At 42.1% G+C, this 19,794-nt stretch overlaps 1 protein-coding gene across 1 annotated transcript; it reads left to right on the plus strand.

Annotated features, from left to right (window-relative positions):
• The first annotated feature begins 7,911 nt into the window (after positions 1 to 7,911).
• C1H11orf87 (chromosome 1 C11orf87 homolog) lies at positions 7,912 to 9,645 on the plus strand. Its single transcript, XM_074981984.1, has 2 exons — positions 7,912 to 7,939; positions 8,321 to 9,645. The coding sequence occupies exon 2, from the start codon at positions 8,456 to 8,458 to the stop codon at positions 8,906 to 8,908; it is 453 nt and encodes a 150-aa protein (XP_074838085.1). The 5' UTR covers positions 7,912 to 7,939; positions 8,321 to 8,455; the 3' UTR covers positions 8,909 to 9,645.
• The last annotated feature ends 10,149 nt before the right edge of the window (positions 9,646 to 19,794 follow it).

The following is a 19,794-nucleotide window of genomic DNA, read 5'->3' on the forward strand; positions in this document are numbered from 1 at the left end:
TTATTGAATAAATCCTACCTTTTTCCCCTCCAGAATTAATTTTAATCAAATCAGATATTCATCACTAAATACACATTTGAAGTTGTATGGATCCTCTGTTATTAAAATGTTATCCTTTATGCCTCTTCAGCTCATCCTTTATGCAGTCCAATTTGCCCTAATATACACACATTCTAGCACAAATTCTGCTCTGTGTTCCACTATGCAACCCCATCAAGTCTGTAAAATTGCTAGTTGGCAATGGATCAGCATTCACATTGGATTCTCTGTCAGAACTTGGTCCAAGCTGGGGAAACTAATGATCCAACCTGGGGACCAAATTTGTTGATGAATTCCAGTTTCATGATATCTGAGGAACATTATGCATATGCTCAGAAGCGAAGCACACACTTTCTGCATCATTATTACTGCAAACCTTGTTCACTTGAATCACATTCTGTAAGTTGTCCCCACAGTCCAGCGTGATAGACTTGTCCTACAGCAGCATAGGTAATTAGTGCTTTTCCAAAATAACAACAAATATGGTATAGTTAAATCTGGTCTTTACATTTCTTAGGGATATTTTTTATGAGCAAAGTCTGCCTGAGCCCATGCCATCCAAAATCACGCCCTTCAAGAAAGAACATGAGAATGGCCAGATTGGCTTAGACCAAAGATCCATATAGCCCAATATCCTGTCCTCCAACAGTAGCCCATTCCAGGTGCCTCAGAAGAAATGAACAGAACAGGTAATCATCAAGTGATCCAGCGCCTGTCGCCCATTTTCAGTTTCTGACAAACAGAGGCTAGTAACACTGTCCCTGCCCATCATGGCTAATAGATATCACTGGATTTATCCTCCATGAAGTTATCTAGTTCCTTTTAGAACCCTGGTATATTCTTGGCTTTCATAATGTTGTCCGGCAATTAGTTCTACAGGGTGACTATGCATTGTGTGAAAAAATTCTTCCTTTTGTTTGTCTTAAACTGCTGCCTATTAATTTCATTTGGTGGCTCCTTGTGTTATGGGAAGGAGTAAATAACACTTTATTTACTTTCGCCACACAAGTCATTTTACAGACCTCTATCCTATCCCCCTCAAACTGTCTCTTTTCCAAACTGAAAATTCCCGCTTTATTAATCTCTCTCATATGGAAGGCATTCTATATCGCTAATAATGTTATTGCCCTTTTCTGAACCTTTTTCAATTCCAATATATCTTTTTATGAGATGGGGTGGCCATATCTGCATGCAATATTCAAGATGTGGCCATGCCCAAAGGAGGAAACACTTTACTTTTGAATCTTGGGTACCAGCCATGTCTAGATTATAGGGATTTGTTGACAGAAGGTACCTTCCAACAAACCTTCTGTTGACAGATAGCGGCCAAACTGCCAAGTGGATCGTTTTGCTGATAAAGCCCTCTAGTGTAGATTTACCCTCAGACTTTCATCTGATGTGACCCGAAGGTGTGAAATCAGCCCATCTCCGGCCATTCACAAGCTTAGTTTGACACACACTGTACATTTTGCAAACCAAAGATAAAAATAAACAAAAGGTTTATTTAATAGAAAAATCACAGATTCAAAGACAAAGTAGTAAGGAAAAGCAAATACATACAAGTTACACAAAAAACAAACATGAAGATGTAACCTTAAGCTTTACACTTTAAAATTAGATACATCCCCCTTTTTAATACCTCTTACCTATTAAGTCTGAACAGTTTCCCAATGTACACTCTGCTATATAACACCATATTACGGAGAGCAACTACCAAGGGACTGTATGATGACTTATCTGAGATGTCACAAAGGGTAGGTCTACATTGCAACTAGACACCCAGGGCTGACCAACACCAGCTGAGGTGGGTTTAAGGGGTTCAGTCTGCAGGGTGGTTTCCCTGTGGAGTAGACATTCAGGCTTGGGCTCAAACCTAGGCTCTAGAACCCTGCAAGATGAGAGTATCACATAACTCAAGCTACAGCCAGAGCCCAGAAGTATACACAGCAATTAAACAGCCCTGCAACCAAAACTCTGTGCGCCTGAATAAGCTGCCATAGCCCTGTTTTTCTTTGCTGAGTAGATTCAACCTCCTTTTCACATGTGTCCTCAGCCATGCAGTTAGGGACCTGGACCATGGAGTCTACATAAGTACTGGTTTGATGGGTCACTTTTCAACCTTCGTCAGTAGAATGCTAAAAGCAAGAAGCTTGAGAGGCTCACCCTTGAAGCCCTTTTTACTGACAACTGTGCATTTATGGCACACAAGGAATCTGATCTTCAGCTTCTTGTCAAAAAGTTTGCTGAAGCCACTCACTCTTTGGTTTGACCATCAGCCTAGGAAAGACCAAAGTACTGTTTCAGGATCTGCTGCTGTCCCCACTTCAATCTCTATTGAAGGAACAGCGATAAAAACAGTAGTCGAGTTCAAGTACCTTGGCAGCGTGATAGCCAATGATGACTCCCTTGATAAAAAAAATCAGTGCCAGGATCTGCCAGGCCAACCAGACACTAGGATGTCTGAGAGCACGAGTGTTGAATCAGTACAATATCCGAGAGTTCCCTAAACCGAAAGTGTACAAGACTGTATTCCTGACCAGTCTCCTGCATGGATGTGAAACCTGGACCTTGTACAGAAAACATGTGAAACTGCTGGAGTGCTTCCACACACGCAGTCTGAGGTCAATACTGCACATTTGATGGCAGGACAGAGTCATGAACCTGGAATTATTTGACAGAGCAGGAACCACACGCATTGAAGCCATGATTCTGATATCCCAGCTTTGCAGGACAGAGCATGCCATATGAATGGAGGAGTCAAGAATCCCTAAGCAACTCCTCTATGGTTAACTCTCCCAGGGCAAAAGGAATCAAGATAGGCCTTGCAAGAGATATAAAGATTGCATGAAGGCCAACATTGCTCATGCTGGATTAAAGCCAAAGCAGCTAGAGCAGTATGCAGAAGACCAAACAGGCTGGTGTGCTCTCATACGACATAGGTATGACAACTTCAAAAAGCAGTGACGCTTGTGCCTGATTGATGCTCATGAGACGAGGAAAGCAACAGCAGCAGCTGCACCGACAGAGCCAGGACAATTCCCTTGCCCCTACTGTGAACGCCCACGCCATTCAAAGCTTGGATTCCTCAGCCACATGAGAGTTCAAAACCTATGAGCCTGTGCAAGCTCAAGAACATCGTCGTTGGACACAATGGACTACTAAGCAAGCAGATGTATCCAATGTCTTCTCATTAACTCTATGGCCCACCATTTGTCTTCTCCTAGGTTGCACAATGCTAGGTGCATGGAGCTAATCTCTAATTGGTGTGGCAGCCCCTTCCTTTGAGATTGCACCAAAAATTATGAGTACTGTTTTCTATATACACAAACATATACATTCGGAAACACAGTCTTTATACTTATCTCATAAAGATCATTATGTTTAGAACATTCCAAGCTTTCATAAAATACATTATATGACTAATTTTTATAGCACAAAACATTATATACTATAATTTGATTCAACTATTCATTCAAAACCCCTGTTATCTCCTTGGGAAATCTGAATCCTGATGGTCACAGAATTATTTTGGGAAGGTCAGATTAGATGATCACAATTGTCTGTTTTGACTTTCAAATCCATGAAATTATATCTCTGTTTAGTTAAACCATTTGTAATGAAATATCACTCAGGTACTATTACATATGGTATTTTTGCGAGGTGTAATTTAAAAATCTCAAGGATATTATTTGATGTACTAGTTAATAACCATTACAAATCATTTTTCTTTTACTTTATGAAAAGAGCTCTGTGGTACAAGGCTGGAGAGCTAATCTTAAATCACTTGACTTCACCTAAGGTAGCAGATGGCTCTGGTGAAGCCTAAAGTACTTCTGTATAGGTAGATTGTAAATAACTATTAGTATTGCTGATGTTCATAAAATTTTTGGATTGTCTGGCATATGTTTACCTCCATCTTGTTGTGTAGGAAATCATGCATGGTTCTATATGTAATCAACTGCTAGACTTGAACAGCAATGAGACAATGAAATTTGTTTAAGAAGAGTAATTAATAGATGAATGTTTAATTTGTGGCAGGGATTCCAGGACACAGCACCTGCATCTCTACACTTGACAGTTGATAGCCCTGGCTCCTCTGAGATTACTATATTGGTTATGGAAATATAAAAATTGCTTAACCCCAAGCACCTAATTATTTGAGCCCTAGCACCTCGTTCATTACAAATTAAGTGCTGCAGAAGAAATATTTACTTTTGTGTAGGTAAGTCATTAGACTGCTTGTATCAGTAAGGACTGCCCTTATGACAAAGAGGTTACAGAACTGGGACATAAATAAGCAACATCCTTAATTTACTGAATTAAAACAAATCTGCGATCTGACTGGTGCTGCTGATTTGTAATGGTGCAGAGCCTCACCACTTGTGTAATACCTTACCCAAAAGAGTAACCAATACTGGATACTTCAGCGGAAGGCATAACCTCCAAAAGTAACAAAATTGTGTACCTAGGAGGTGACTTCACTTTAGTTTTCATTGGTTTTCTATTGGTAAGAGTTCAGCCTTGAATATTTGAGAACCATTTCTACACTAGCTAACAAATATATTCAGTCATTACATATCACACATGCATTACTATTTATTTTGAGATACTGCAATATAGGTGGGTGCATAACTGGCTGGCTAATCGTACCAGGAGAGTAGTTGTTAATGGTGCTCAATCCTGCTGGAAAAGCATAACAAGTGGGGTTCCGCAGGGGTCTGTTTTGGGACCAGTTCTGTTCAATATCTTCATTAATGATTTGGATATTGGCATAGAAAGTACGCTTATTAAGTTTGCAGATGATACCAAGCTGGGAGGGGTTGCAACTACCTTGGAGGATAGGGTCAAAATTCAGAATGATCTAGATAAATTGGAGAAATGGTCTGAAGTAAACAGGATGAAGTTTAATAAAGATAAATGTAAGGTGCTGCACTTAGGAAGGAATAATCTGTTTCACACATACAGAAAGGGAAAAGACTGTCTAGGAAGGAGTACAGCAGAAAGGGATCTAGGGGTTCTAGTAGATCACAAGTTAAATATGAGTCAACAGTGTGATGCTATTGCAAAAAAAGCAAACATGATTCTGGGATGCATTAGCAGGTGTGTTGTGAACAAGACACGAGAAATCATTCTACCGCTCTACTCTGCGCTGGTTAGGCCTCAGCTGGAATATTCTGTCCAGTTCTGGGCACCCCAATTCAAGAAAAATGTGGAGAAATTAGAGAAGGTCCAGAGAAGAGCAACTAGAATGATAAAAGGTCTGAAGAACATGACTTATGAAGAAAGGCTGAAAGAATTGGGCTTGTTTAGCTTGGAAAAAAGAAGATTGAGCGGGGACATGATAGCGGTTTTCAGATATCTTAAAGGGTGTCATAAGGAGGAGGGAGAAAACTTGTTCTTCTTGGCCTCTGAGGAGAGAACAAGAGGCAATGGACTTAAGCTGCAGCAAGGAAAGTTTAGGTTGGACATTAGGAAAAAGTTCCTAACTGTCAGGGTGGTCAAGTACTGGAATAAGTTGCCAAGGGAGGTTGTGGAATCTCCCTCGCTGGAGATATTTAAGAACAGATTAGACAGATGTCTATCAGGGATGGTGTAGATAGTGGCCGGTCCTGCCGTTGGGGCAGGGGACTGGACTCGATGGCCTCTCGAGGCCCCTTCCGGTCCTAGTGTTCTATGATTCTATGATTCTATAGCATAATATCAGCCACTAAGAGTGTAGGAATATAAGAATACAGGTTCCCCACTCCATGGGGGAGCTTCCCTGAACTCTAGTTGTGAGTATAAGAATCCCTGTGCTTTGACTGGCTGACAGCCACTATTAGCCAGATGGAGAGCTTGCATAATTACTGTAAATTATTTCTCATTTTCTCCATAATTCTTTTGTTCTTATGGGCTTGTGTATGCACAATTTCAAAGCTGTTTTCCAGCTCAAAAGTATAAATGAAAGCAAACAAAAACGAGGTTGAGAAATTGCTGAAAGAGGAAATGTTTCAAAACACAGTTCTTCCTATACTTTGACAGACATTTCCATCCCTACAAGTCAGTTAGGATGTGGTGTCAGACTAAGTGTCATACAAATACATAAAACATTTGCACTTTCATTGTTAGCATTGAAACAATGCAATTTTGAAACACAGTTTGAAAAAAATACATTAGCTTTTCTGGAAAAAAGAGTCCTATTGGAGTGTGCCTAAGGAGTGGATTACAATTAAAAGGACAAGTAACTAACGGTGTTTGGAGAAAAGAAAAGCCAAAAGGGGTTTTAATTTTTTTGTTTTTTTTACCATTTACCTTTTAGCCTTTTCATTGTCCGTTTCTTCTTTGTATTTTTTCTTCTTTCACAGATAACATGAATATGTAATGAAGTGTTTTAGTAAAATAGCTGTAGTATCTGTTAACTTTGCAAAAACCACATTCTGAGCTAATACATTATTAGACCTTGGAATTTGTTCAGTCCAAGGTATGCTTACTACTTCACCAGTATTACAGTTAAAGATACTGGCTCCTATAGAAATGTACATTCTTAAGCTCTTTTTGAAAACACTTTTTAACCATCTCATAAGTTTTAAGTGATACTGAGTTGGTAGATACTACCCCATTTTCCCAATAGTCCAGCACCTCATAAAAGTACCACCAAACAGGATATTAAGTGATAGCCTGGTCAGATCAGTGCTTTTCAACCTTTTTCCATTTATGGATACCTGGCACAGGTGACAGCTATAGGTTGGTGTGGAATGGGGATGGGGAGGCTCTTTGGAGTGGTGAGAGGGGTGAGTATGGATGAGGTAAAGTGGATAGATAGGTGACATCATTGGTCTGTAGGTGGTGGTTGGGCATACTGGTTTGTGTAGGATGGAAGTGGATAGAGGTGGGGGTTATTGGTTTGTGTAGGCTGGGGTGGGACTGGGGGTGGGTATTGATTTGTGCAGGATGGAAATGGGGTGGGTCTGTGGGTCAGGGATTGGGATGGAGTAAGTAGATGGGTGGGGATATTGGTTTGTTTGGGGAAGGGTTAAGGATGGGGTGGATAGGGAGTTAGGGGTATTGGTGTATGGGGGATGGGAATGGAGTGGGTAGGTGGGTTATTGGCCTGCAGAGGGATTGGGGTGGGGTAATGATAAGGTAGGTGTGTAGGAGGTGTGCTGATTTGTGGGATGGGGATGGGGTGGGTTGGTAGGTGGGGGCAGTGGCCTGTGGTGAGGAGGAGAGATAGGGTGGAATGGGAAGGTAGGAGGGGTATTGGCCTGTGTAGAGAATGGGATGGGGTAATGGTGGGGGCGTAGGTAGGTGAGGCACTTGTTTGTGTGGGATGGGGCTGGGGTGGGTTGCTAAGTGGGGGGTTACTGGTCAGTGAAAGGATGGGTGGGGTAGGTACGTGCGAGGGGGACACTGGCCCCTGGGGAGGAGGTGGGAGGGGGAGTGGGCAGGTAGCTACGGGCTTTGCCCCGGTGGGAAGCGTGAGGGCAGTGCAGGCAGGTGGCTGGGGGCCCTGTGGTGGGCAAGCGGGGGGTGCTTGGAGATGTGGGGGCGGGCAGGTAGCGGGGGGCTGTTGCCCTCGGGCAGGAGGGATGGGCAGGCGGGGGCCGTTGGCCCGTGGGAGTGGGGGGCGGGGAGAGTGGGCGGGGATCTGGGGCCGTCGGCCCGGGGCGGGGCAGGCAGTGGGGGCCCGGGGCAGGGGGCGCGGGCGAGGGGCACCCGCTAGGGGCTGCCCCTCTCCGCCCACCAGAGCCGCGGGAGAGCGGAGCCGGCACTGGCTGCCTGACGTCACCGGGCGGGCTGCCGATAGGCTGCGCGCTCAGCTCCCTGAAGCGGCGCCGGCTCCCGCTCTGCCCGCTCCATTCGGCGCCTTCTGCAGCCCCGGCCAGCGCGCTGCCCGGCTCCTCCCGCCGCAGGCAGCCAGGTAAGCGCGCGCCCCTGGGCCGCCCGGCGGGACCCGCGCTCTAGCCCCAGGCGCGCGGAGCCCCTGCCCGAGTGCGAACTTCGGGCGCCGCCTGCGCGGGGGGCGGGCTGGGACGCGGCGCCTGGTGCCATTAGCAACTTGTTGGGAGAAGCCCGGCACGCAGAGCCGGGTGGGTGGTGCGTCTGGCCGGCCCCCGCCGGAGCGCTCGGCTGAGCAGGGGCTGCAGCTGGGCTGGGCTCGTGCAGGTGCGCGTGGGGAGCCGCTCGGGCATGTGCCGGGCTTGGAAGGACATTGCGCAGGGAGGGGGCCCCGGGCGGCCCCGCCGAATTGCGCGCCGCTTGCTCTGCGTCCCGAGCACTGATCCCTTTGGGTCCCTTGCAGGCTCGAGCTTTCCACCAGCCCTCTCCCGAGAGCGAGCGGCGTCCTGGGCATTCCCAGCAAGTGCAGCCCGGCCCCTGTCAAACCCAGCCCCCTGCAGGGAGAAGAGGAAGAGCCTCATCTTCTCAAGCCTCCTCAATGAGTGCCCAGCTCTCCAAGGAGTGGAGGCTGTCTCTGCCGCCGTGTCTCTTGAACAGGACCTCTGCCTCCCCCGACGCCAGCAGCACCTGCATCGCGCAGGTGGGGCAGCTCTTCCAGTCCTTCTCCTCCACGCTGGTTTTAATTGTCCTGGTCGCCCTCATCTTCTGCCTGATCCTCCTCTCCCTCACCACCTTCCACGTCCACAAGAGGAAGATGAAGAAGCGGAAAATGCAGCGGGCTCAGGAGGAATACGAACGGGACCACGGCACCAGCTCCGAGGCAGCTACGCCGGCAGAGAAACCCCAGGAAAGAACCACCCGGCTGGGAAGCTCCCCCCAGGACTCGGGAATCCAGCGCCCGTCTCCCCCGGAGCCCCGGAGCGCTCATCCAGCAAGATCTTGTTTGGACACAGCTAGCCAGGGGCTCCTGCAAACCGTGGTGTTGTCCTGATTCCTTGGGGGGGACCTCGGCTCTGTTGGTGTTTGTAAATACTCCAGTGACGACTGTAGGCTCTGAAAAGAAAAGTTTATTAATTAAAGGAACGAACAACCCCCCAATTCAAGCGCATGACAAATCACGCTGCGTTTCTCATTGACTGTGCAAGGAAAGGATGTGGCTTTTGAATGGAGAAAGAAGCTGCACAATGCTACCAAATATACAGTCATCTGCCCGGAGACGCGGGGTGGGGGCTCTCAGTGTGAGGCACAGACTTATAAGGAGCAAGAAGATGTTCCCCCCCCCCAGCCCCCATTCCTCGCCTGGTCTTATCCCTAATTGTATGTTATAGAGGAAGAATGTAGCCTGGGGGAGGGGGCATGGCACAGGGTGCGAGACAAAGAAAGAGTGAGCTGAACGATGCGGTGAGCTCCTTAATCTCTCGGACAAAGGAGACGATTACAGCTCATGGTGAGAGGCAGGGACCTTTTGCCAGGGACTAAGAAGGGCCTGATCTTTCTGCAGGGTCTCTTCGTTTGCCTCAATAATTCTCCCTCCTCTCCAAAGACTGGCTCTTGTTTTATTTAGCAGTGTCCTCCCCTGGTTGAGAACAAGTAAAACCACATTTCCCTTCCCCCTCCATGATGAGTTCCTTCTTTCTCTCTCCGCAATAGCCTATTCCCTCTGTGTCCCCACACTCCTTGTATGGGAGGCAACTGGCTGTTCCATCTTTTCCCTCACCCCCCCCACCCTACCCCAGTCACTTTCCAGTGTAATGTTCCATGTGTTCTATTAAACTTGGAATAAGGAATCTTTTTTTTTTTTTTTTGGTAACAGTATTAAGTGATGTGCAGTAGTTTACCCCATCAGAGTACTGATAAATTATTTTAAAGAGGTGTGCCCTTGTTATACCTCGTTGATACTGAAGCAAAATATTGTTCTGTACCATGCACTGTACCTGTATAGTCTTCATTTATAGCTTTACCCATTGAACAACGAATTCAGCAGCAGTACAGATCTGGGTTCTACTTTTTAAAGGCATTTTGTATCCTTCTAACCTGTACTAGACTGATACGAATATCCCTGCTTTCCCCAGATCCAGAACAAAACCCTATGGATATGTGAAAATTCCATCTATAAAATCATGATTATTATTTCAAAAGAGGCTGGTGTAGGTCTCCCAGGAAAGGCCCAACAGTTACTTGATTATGGAAGGAAGTATCTGAATGCCTTGTTACTTTATTTGTTGGGGGAATCCAAGGCAACATTAATTAGGGTAAATGCAGCTTTGGCTAGACATTTAAACCAGTCACCATGACTTGCAGATGGTACCTTAACTAAATGGCCCTATGTGAACTTTGAAATTTCTCCTGGTGGTTGTGTTAGATCAGAGACAGCATTCTTCTGTTCATGTTAAACACAAAAATGAAACGTAACAGAGGGGCAGCTGTGTTAGTGTGTAATCCAACAAAACATAGCAGCAGAAATGTAGCGCTTTAAAGTCTAACAAAATGATTTATTCAGTGATGAGCTTTCGTGGGACAGACCCACTTCTTTAAGTCTGTCCCATGAAAGCTCATCACCGAATAAATCATTTTGTTAGTCTTTAAGTGCTACATTTCTTCTGCTTTGTTTTTTTTTACAAAAATGAAATATAATTCAAGAGGATATTTTGCTAGATGACTGCCTTTTGTTTTACTAAAAACAAAAGGCAGTTGGAAGTAATTTCCAACTATCTTTATGTTCTCTGCAGAATCCTCTCTCCCCTTCAAATCCTGGTGGAAAGGACAGACAATGTTTAAAAATACGTACACAATGGGAAATACTGGAGCACTTAATAGGTGATGAATACAGTTGGTTAAATTTAAAGATGGAGAAATGTGGTGTTGGGGTAGGACAGAACAAATACTAGTAAATGTTCTGTAATCCCATTATAGTACCAAAATGCAAAGGTTGTGGTATGGTATTTCCATTCCATTCTTCTAGGTAAGTGAATGGGAATTGGCTATTGAGCTAGAATCTATGTCTTCAGTGTCTTAGGCAAATGCTCTATCATCCAAATGAAGTTGCTGATCCACCTGCTTTGCTGATGGGGGTAAAACATGTCTAGGTAATATTTTTACATTGCAATTTGATGAGACTGACATCTGATTCTCATCACAGGTATGAGCAGCTGTTAGTATTTTTTTTATTCTTTTTGAATAAGTAGGCTATCCTACTTTCCCCAGTGTGCAATAGGTGAAATTTCATGTTTAACTCCCTTGTACAATTGCAGCTCATCATGGAAGAGTGAAGAGAAAACCAATGAAAAACAGTGAACCTTTCTTGTGTTGTTGATCTCTACTAAACAGAGATATTCATTTTTCCTTCATTCTGTATCTTTTTTTAAAACAATGTTTAATTTTCTATTTTGTACAGGTTGAAACTCTCTAATCCGGCAACATTTGTCTTCCGGCATGATTTTAGTTAGCTAAATGTCCCCTTATCATGGGGGTTTCCAAGTTTCCAGTGGTCCCATGAAGTTTGTTTATAGCCACCAGTCCTGGCTTTTAGTGTTCTGTGCTGTTATTTAGCTCTCATTTACCTGTACATATCTTCTAAGAGCCCAGGAATCGGTGGCAATGTTGGGAATGCTGCTAGAAAACGACCTTCTGTGGTTTGTGAAATTCTCTTGTTTGGCACCGGTCAGGTCGCAAGGGTGCTCTACTAGAGAGGTTCAACATGTAAAAGCAATCAGATGTTTCACATCGCTACCGTGTACTGCTGGTTGATGATTCCTCTTCTCAAGTGTCTGAAGTCAGTAACTCTTCTTTTTGCCTTATATATTCAAGGCATGCAATAATGTACTTCTTGTCACACTTTATTGTGATTATAAAATTTTCCTATTTTGGAAGAAAATGGAGGGGGACAGGAAGACAGAGCGAGAGAGTGAGAGAGAGAGAAGCCTGGTGTTTGTGTATAAAAAATTCTGATGCCATTTAAAAGTGGTTGCAGAAATTAGTTATATTTTAAAATCTCTCCCATTTAAAACTCTATCTGCTTTTTAATTGTTTCTTATTAATTTTTAATATATCTTCGTTATGTAAATTATGTGGTCTGTGAGTAAACCATACTGACTTTAATTTTCTCAGAACTATGAACTTCTTATGATGTAAGATGGGGTTTTATATTAAAAAAACAAGTTAAATTATTCAAAATAGCAGAAGATATAAATGCTCATTACCATCCTGAATTACTTCATTAATGTTCATAAGAGACACTGCCCTATCTTAGAGTACTGGTTTAGTTTAATAGTTTTAGGAGATCAAGTTGATAGCAGCTAGCTATGTAGGTTTTCATTTTTATGAAACAATAAGCAACCTGGGGAATAAATGTGGATTTTTAAAAAATGGTTTTATGCAAAGAGGTTGTCAAATCAATTGCTTCAAAACCCTACAGCTACAGCTAAACTTCTGCACTTAGCATTCAGTATTAATAAGGCTGATGGTTGTTCTTCCCTCTTCCTTTCCTCTGCCCTCCCTCCAAGAAAAAAAACAACCCTAAAAGGAAATGGTTTACATTACCTCTGTTTGATTTCTAAAACAAATCTCCTTGGCTTATTGTGAATTTGTTTAAATGGCTTGAATATATATAAAATAGATTTTTTGTAATACCTTTCATACATGGAAGTCCAAATCATTAACAAAAGATTAATAGTAGATCTATGTGTGCATTCCTTTCTCTATTTAAAATCAACACCATTCTGTTAAATTATGCAAGAAACCAGATAATTAAGTGAAGACTAATAATGGAATAAACAGAGTATCTTTCACTTGTAAGGGCCAGGTCTTATAACTGGATCTGAGAAGGCAGACTATTTCTCAGTACAGAATTTGGCATATAGTCCATTACCATCTCATAGCTGTTGGTCAGCATTGTTAACAATAACTAATCAGTCAACATCGTTGTGAGGTAGACAAGTATTGCTGCTTTATTTTAATTTAAGAGATAAATTAAGAAGTTAACATTAACTGAGAGGCCACACAGCAATATGGTAGAAACACTGATTAGAGCAGAGGAGTTGATTATCTCTGTTCTGTGCTCAATTCTTCAGAGCCCATTGCTTCACAATTAAACTCCCACTAAAGTCAATGGAAAAAGTGTCTGTTGAATTCACTGGGAGCTCTATCAGGCCCTTAGTCAGCTTTCTAGTAGACAACTGTCCACATCGTCATCATAGTTGGCAATAATATGCACCAGAGCTCCCAATTTCAGCAGAGATCACCAGTAGCTCGGATACACGTTCTTCTCTTTGAAGAGTTCCCTGAGCCTCCTTTCCCCATTAGGGCTGGGCCACCTTGGCAGAGCAGCACAGGTTTGCTGTTGTCAGTGTATGGACAAAAGTTTGCAAATTTGTCAGGCCTTTCATTGAACTAAATGCATTGTTTGTTTATTTGTAAGATTGTTTCAGCATTTTTTTTCAGGGTTTTAACTGCCATAAGTACAATCTTTAGGTTGAAACTTGCAAGCAGACTTCATCAAGAAATTTAATTTTCCTCATATTTGACGTAAAATAACAATGCAGGCAATCCCCAGCTATAGAAATGGATACAAAGAAAGAATAAAGAGAACTCCCAGTGTGAGCCTTTGTCTATATTTGAGGGTTTTGTCAACAAAACTGATGTCTGGTTGACAAAATCCAGGGGATGTCCAGGTTCCCAAGGTGTTCTGTCAGCAGTAAACCGACACGAGGCATAATGCCTTTGTTGACAGAGATCTGTCAATATAAAGCCAATCTGGATGTTTGGCGGGAGGGCTATGTTGACAGACAGGGCTTCCACTACACTGTGTGGCCCTGTCTGCTGTGCTTCCAGGTGACAGTTTTGTTGAGAGAGCAGCCGGGCAGTCCAGCTGCACTCTATCAATAGAGCGGATTGCTCTTGTGATCCGCTTGGCATTTTGGCTGTGATCTGTTGACAGAAGTTTCATTGGAAGATATCTTCCAACAAAATCTTCTGTCAACAAATCGCTGCAATCTAGATGTAGTCTTAGAGAGAGAAAGAGACAGGAATACTGCTATAACTAGCATGTTTTTTCTTCTAATTAGTATTTTAGAAGCTATTGCTCTGTAAACTAAAAATATTACTGAGCCATTTACAATGGCAACTTTACAGCTATTGATTACTTTTTAAATATGTATAGCAAGTTACTATGTATATACCATTTCCCACAGAACCACTATGTGGTTGTTAACAGTGCTGCCAAATGCCTAGTGTTTTGAAGCCATTGTGTTTTACTTGCTATATGATTATAAATAATGATAATTCCCATGGAGGCAGAAAAATAATAATTTGTCTCTTTTATAGTGTACTGAACTACTGGAAGTGCAATTGTAAATTTTTCAATATGCTCATACACTTTTCTTAAAATTTTAGATCCACGTCTACATTGAAGTGCTTTTTATATAAATACTTTAATTAAGCTTTCCTGAATTTCAAATTTTAGGACTGCTTTTTATAGGACTCTGGTGGCTCCCTCTGGTGGCTATTTCCCAAAACAAATTCTTTACTTAATCCACTAAATGGGATAAAATGAAGGGCTTTGGGTTTAGGTTCTCACCTGTAGGTGACTGGGTCAGATCCAGACACTGTTAGTAATAGTGAAAATAGGATTTCTTGGCACTTTGGTAGTCTATGTGCAATATTAATGGCTCTAGAATATTTTACAGAACAAGGTGACCCCAAATGTCAAAAAAGAATTGTTACAACCTGCAAGATTTAACAGCCTTGTTACCAATGTCAGAACTGAGGCTTAGGGTCAAATGGGCTAGAAGAGCAGCATCTCAGAAATAGCCCATTGATAGAACAACTCAGGGATCTTGTACTACTGTTCTGTGGATAACTAGAAGGCTTCATTCTTCCGATCTGAGGAGCCAATACCTTTGATGAACATATTCATTTAAGCAAAGTCTCTGAATCAGTTCCCTGGAGGTATAAGTTGCCCTGATATACACCAGCTGAGGTTTCTGTCCATTTCCAATTATTGTCTCTTTGATATGGAGGAACCTATCATCTATTAATTGTTTTAGAGTTTTAAAGAAGCAAAATTATTGATGCATGAGAAGTCATATCGCAAGAATATTTCCCATTTAGGTAGGTGTGTGAAATTATACAGGTTTTGGCTTTCAGATGTGCATGCATGATATGTCATTGGTTCTCAAAATCTGTGAGGCCCCAAATAACTGATTTTTTCCTCTATTATCTTTTGGAAGAATTAGTTATCTATTATTATTAAATAAACTATAGACTTTGCTTTGCTTCTGGCATTAGTTTTGTAAAAAGAAACAACATATAGTTAAGGATAAAATCCAGGACAAATCTTTTTAATACCAACAGCAAAATAAAGTATCTTAGGGTCTTCTGAGAATTGTAAGTATAAGGACGGTATGAGGAAAAATAAAGGTAAAAATAAAACAGCTACCCTTTCATGATACAGTGTGATCTGGAGGAATGGACGAATGAAGAGTTTAAAAAACCGAGGTGTTCTAAATTCTGCTACTGGGTATGCTACTCATTGTGTGTCCTTAAGTTTATAGACAATGTAATAATCAAATTTCGCAAATATATTAAATTTATCAAAATCTGCAAGTGATCTAAATTAAAATGAACAAACTGAAATATTTTAGACTGTGTGCTATAGTGATGCTATGGTATACATTAAGAGTTTTTTCCACATTGGACACTCTGGTTCAGGTATTCTAGTTCTACATTTGGCACCAAGGTGCATGCAGCAAACTGTACAACAGGAATATGGCTGGCTGGATAGGATGCTCCAACAATCAGGCTGAGAGATTTTTGATTTCATTTTTAAATTTAAGTGGAATATGAATTTCAAAGGAAAGACAAGAAGACTATTGCTCTTCTTTTCACTGTTCCATCATTCATGTACTTTCCTTAAGTGTAGAAAGAAACACGTCCTGTGGATTCAGATGGAGAGCTGACTAAATTTGCAGGAGGAAAAAAGAACATGGAAATAGAATTTTATGGGAAATGATAGCCCAGTGAAGTCAGTGGGAAAACTCCATTGACCTTGTAGAGTGGGATTTCACCCAGAGGGTATCTATTCAATGAGTGTCACTCTGGGATAATAGTCCTTTCCCTCTTGCTAGGCTGTTCTGATTCTTTTAATTGCTTTATTTAGGCTGTTGTATTTCTAAGTTTCTTTGACTGTCTTTTTTTAAAAAGTCATTGAGCTGTTACACTTTAACAAGGACTGCTTCCATCCTTGGGCTGCCATTCTACACCCCCAAATCCCCCAGATTTAGCTGCTCTCTTTTTGGGCCGCTTATGTGCGACCATCTTATACATTCTCTGTTTTAGTTGGTACATGTGAGGTATTGCTCACTTCCCCAGAACATGTTGAATCTAAATGTTCTCACTGGGATACTAGTCTATTTGGTCTTTCCTTGGACTGAGCTATTTTTTTCTAGGCATACAAGACAATTTCAGACTCTCTTGTTAATCCTGTCCCCAAATGTTTTTCTTTAAACTATCACTTGCTTTGATTTCTGCAAATTAATGTGTTTTAGAGCTGATATTGCCAAATTCTTTCTCATGGCAAGGCTATGTAGATATATTAACTTCTGCTTTGCAGCAGGGATCGTGTCAGGAAAGAACAACTTCAAACAGGCTGAGCAATGCTGCCACACTTTTGACTATGCAAATGAGATGAGGTGAGGAAAGTATGGGAATGATTTTGGTACTGTCTATAACGTGAGCTACAGAGTATGTGCAGAGTCAACTGAATATTTCTATGGTTTCCACACCCCACCCCAATGCCTTGTGCTAAATTTTTTTTTCAAATAACACTGCTTACAATGCGCCCTCTTATCTTATGTCATCTAAATATAGAGCAGCTATTAGACATGCTTTTATATTGCATTGTTTCTTGAAAACCTTCCAAAGGTGCTGTGTAAACATTATTGACTTCAATTGAAGCTTTAGACTACTAATTTTTATTACAGAAATACTAATTCTATTGGAACCATCCTTTGGTAACAGAATCAGTAAAAGAATAAGGAGGTCTTTTCCTTTATGGTACCAACTGGAAGTTTTCTCAAGCTGGTAGCTATCCTTGTTACTGCTGGTTGCTATCAAATTTAGTATGGGATTGACTTTGCAAAGTTATGTACCCAGTGTTCCCTGTAAGCTGAATGCTTGGGCAGCCGCCTAGGAAAGATTCAGCTGGTGCCCAGCTGATTGACAGAGCGCCCACAGCCACCCCAGAGCTGGCAGCATGGGTTTCTATTGGTGATGCAGGTCTGCACATGCCTTGGTGCACATGACAAAATTTATTTTGCCCATGGAGGGGAGAAAATTAGAGGGCATTAGAGGGGACACTGTACAAAAGTAACATTTTATTATATCTGTAAGGAGAGGAATACACAGGAGGCAATTAACCCTTAAAATGATAGGCCATATTTTTATCGCATTTGCATCAAAGCACATTCAGAGTAGCCTTAAGGAAGCTAATGGAATTATTTTGGATATTCACTTGAGTAAAAGAGTTTAATGTAAGACCCAAAGCCTGTACTACTGATTATACAGGGGGTTGTTATAAGTTGCCTCGCTATAAGTCATTTCACAGATACGTAGGTAAGTAATTCAGGAGAGCAGTTTCATTATCAGTCACACTGATCCGCACTTACATCATTTAGGGGCCAAGGGACCAAAAGCCAGGAACGCAGCAGAGCTTTGGTGGTTGGCCAACAGGAGCTATAGTGCAGGGGCCCTGGAAGTGAGCCCTGAAGTCATGGGGGACTGGCAGGGAGCTGTGGGAAGCTGGCAGGTAGCTGGGGGAGCAGCGGGGAGCTAGTGGGGAGCCGTGGAGACAGGTGGGGAGCTGCGTGGAGCTGGCAGTGAACTGGTGGGAATCTGTAGAGAGCCAGTGGGGAGCCATGGGGAGTCAGTGGGTACAGACCGGGAGCTGGCGGGGGAGCTAGCAGAAAGCCAGCAGGAAGCCAGTGAGGAGCTGTGGGGAGCCCGCAGGAAGCCAGCTGGGAGCCAGTGTGCTGTGGGGAGCCAGCAGGGACTGGTGGAGAGCTGGAAAAGAGCTGGCAGGGACTGGGAGGGAGCTGGCTTATCTTTATCTATTTATTTGTTTATCTTATTATTATTTATTTTATCGATTGTATTCTATTTATTTCTATTCTATTTCTATTTATTGGTTTTTGTGGGTTATATGTACATTATATGTACACACTTGTGTGAACTGTATGTGTTGGGAACATACCTGAGGCTAATTACATTATTCCTTATGGATATTAATTCCCCTCTATAAGTCATTTCACTATAATTTGCATTATTTAGGAATTTAATCTGGACTTATAACGAGGGGTCCCTGTACCTGAAAGCTGTTCCTGATGAGATAAAAGGGTGAGGAGGAGGTTGATTGAGTGGTGGAAAATGTAGCTAACATTATTTGTAAAGAGCTCTGACAGGCTGATAGTAGTATTCATTATTTATATAGCATTGTAGTTTACAGAGGTGATTTAATACAGGTGGAGTGAACCAAACAGAGTCCCTACCTGAAATAAGTGACAGTTTCAAGTGGGGACAATGACAGAACAAAACGGTACAGTTTGAAATGGTAACTTCCCAAAGATGCCCTTTCACTTAGCAGCTAGAGTCCTATGGGGAATGACCTCCAAAAATTCAAGAACTAAGCAGACTTAACAATAGAAGATGTTTAAATTATGTGGGAATTTAATATCTGCGAAAGGTGCCAGGTTGACAGATGTTTTAGTTGGTTACAGGAGAGGCATAGCACTGCATGGGCAACTATGGTTCTGTGCCCAGATATATATTGAGCTTCACCTGGAGGGGTCATGAGATAGTAGGTCAGAATCCATGTGCATTCAGTCCTTGGACTCTTCCCTCAGACTGTTTGGGATGATGAATTTGAGACATGAACATCTGTCACCCAGAAACAGGAGTGAAAACACCTCAGACCACGTAACCACCAAACAACAATCATTTCTGAAAGTAAAAATAGGTTGGATTTGAGCCAGTGACTTAGAGATAAATGTCTCTAGACATTGTTTCTAAGATTCTGAACCATCCAATTTCCCAATAAGATAATACTTTTGCAAAGTTTATACAAGCAGTCTTTTATGCTTTTATTCAAGGTGATAAAAATAGCATGAAAAATCATTAAAGACTAAAGAATGGCACCTGACAATGTCTCTTTACAGCAACATTACCTAACACGTTATATGGAGACTATCATCTGCAGGCTATTATGGCCTGGTGTCAAAACCAAACATCTGGCAAAGTGGGTAAACCATCTGTAAAAAATAACCATTACATGTAATAACCCAGATAATGTCTCAATTAGTTATAATTTCACAGTGTTGTGAGCGTAATGAAACAGTATGTCCTGTGGGAAAATCAGGTTAAATTGTTGCATATGTATTCATGTATATAGTCCAGAATTGTTAGCGGCAACATATGCTGAGGTTATGCTGGTTGTGAAGATTTGCTCCTCAGAGTAGTATATATTTTTATAAAATCCTTCCAATGTTTTATTCTGTGAATCCTCTGAGATTCATTCTTCTCGGGCAAACAGCACCACAGATCTTTTCACCCAAGGCCTGATTGAAAGCCTGTTGAAGATAATGGGAGTCTTTCCCTTGACTTCAGTGGAATTTGCATCATGCCACAACAGTTTATCCAAGAGAAGACTAAGAGGTGGCTTGATCATGATCCACAACTATCTACATGGAGGAGGGGATGGAGAAGAAAGTATAACAAAATCCAATGGCTGAACTACAACCAGACAAATTTCTGAGTAAAAATCAAACATATTTTAATACGGAGGGTAGTTATCCTTTAGAGTAACTCGGCTAAATGTGTGGTGGATTC

This window comes from Carettochelys insculpta, chromosome 1 (assembly GCF_033958435.1).
Source record: "Carettochelys insculpta isolate YL-2023 chromosome 1, ASM3395843v1, whole genome shotgun sequence".
Classification (NCBI taxonomy): domain Eukaryota; kingdom Metazoa; phylum Chordata; order Testudines; family Carettochelyidae; genus Carettochelys; species Carettochelys insculpta.

Coding starts and splice junctions, on each gene's coding strand:
- C1H11orf87 (XM_074981984.1), top strand. CDS start 8,456: ATGAGTGCCCAGCTCTCCAAGGAGTGGAGGCTGTCTCTGCCGCCGTGT.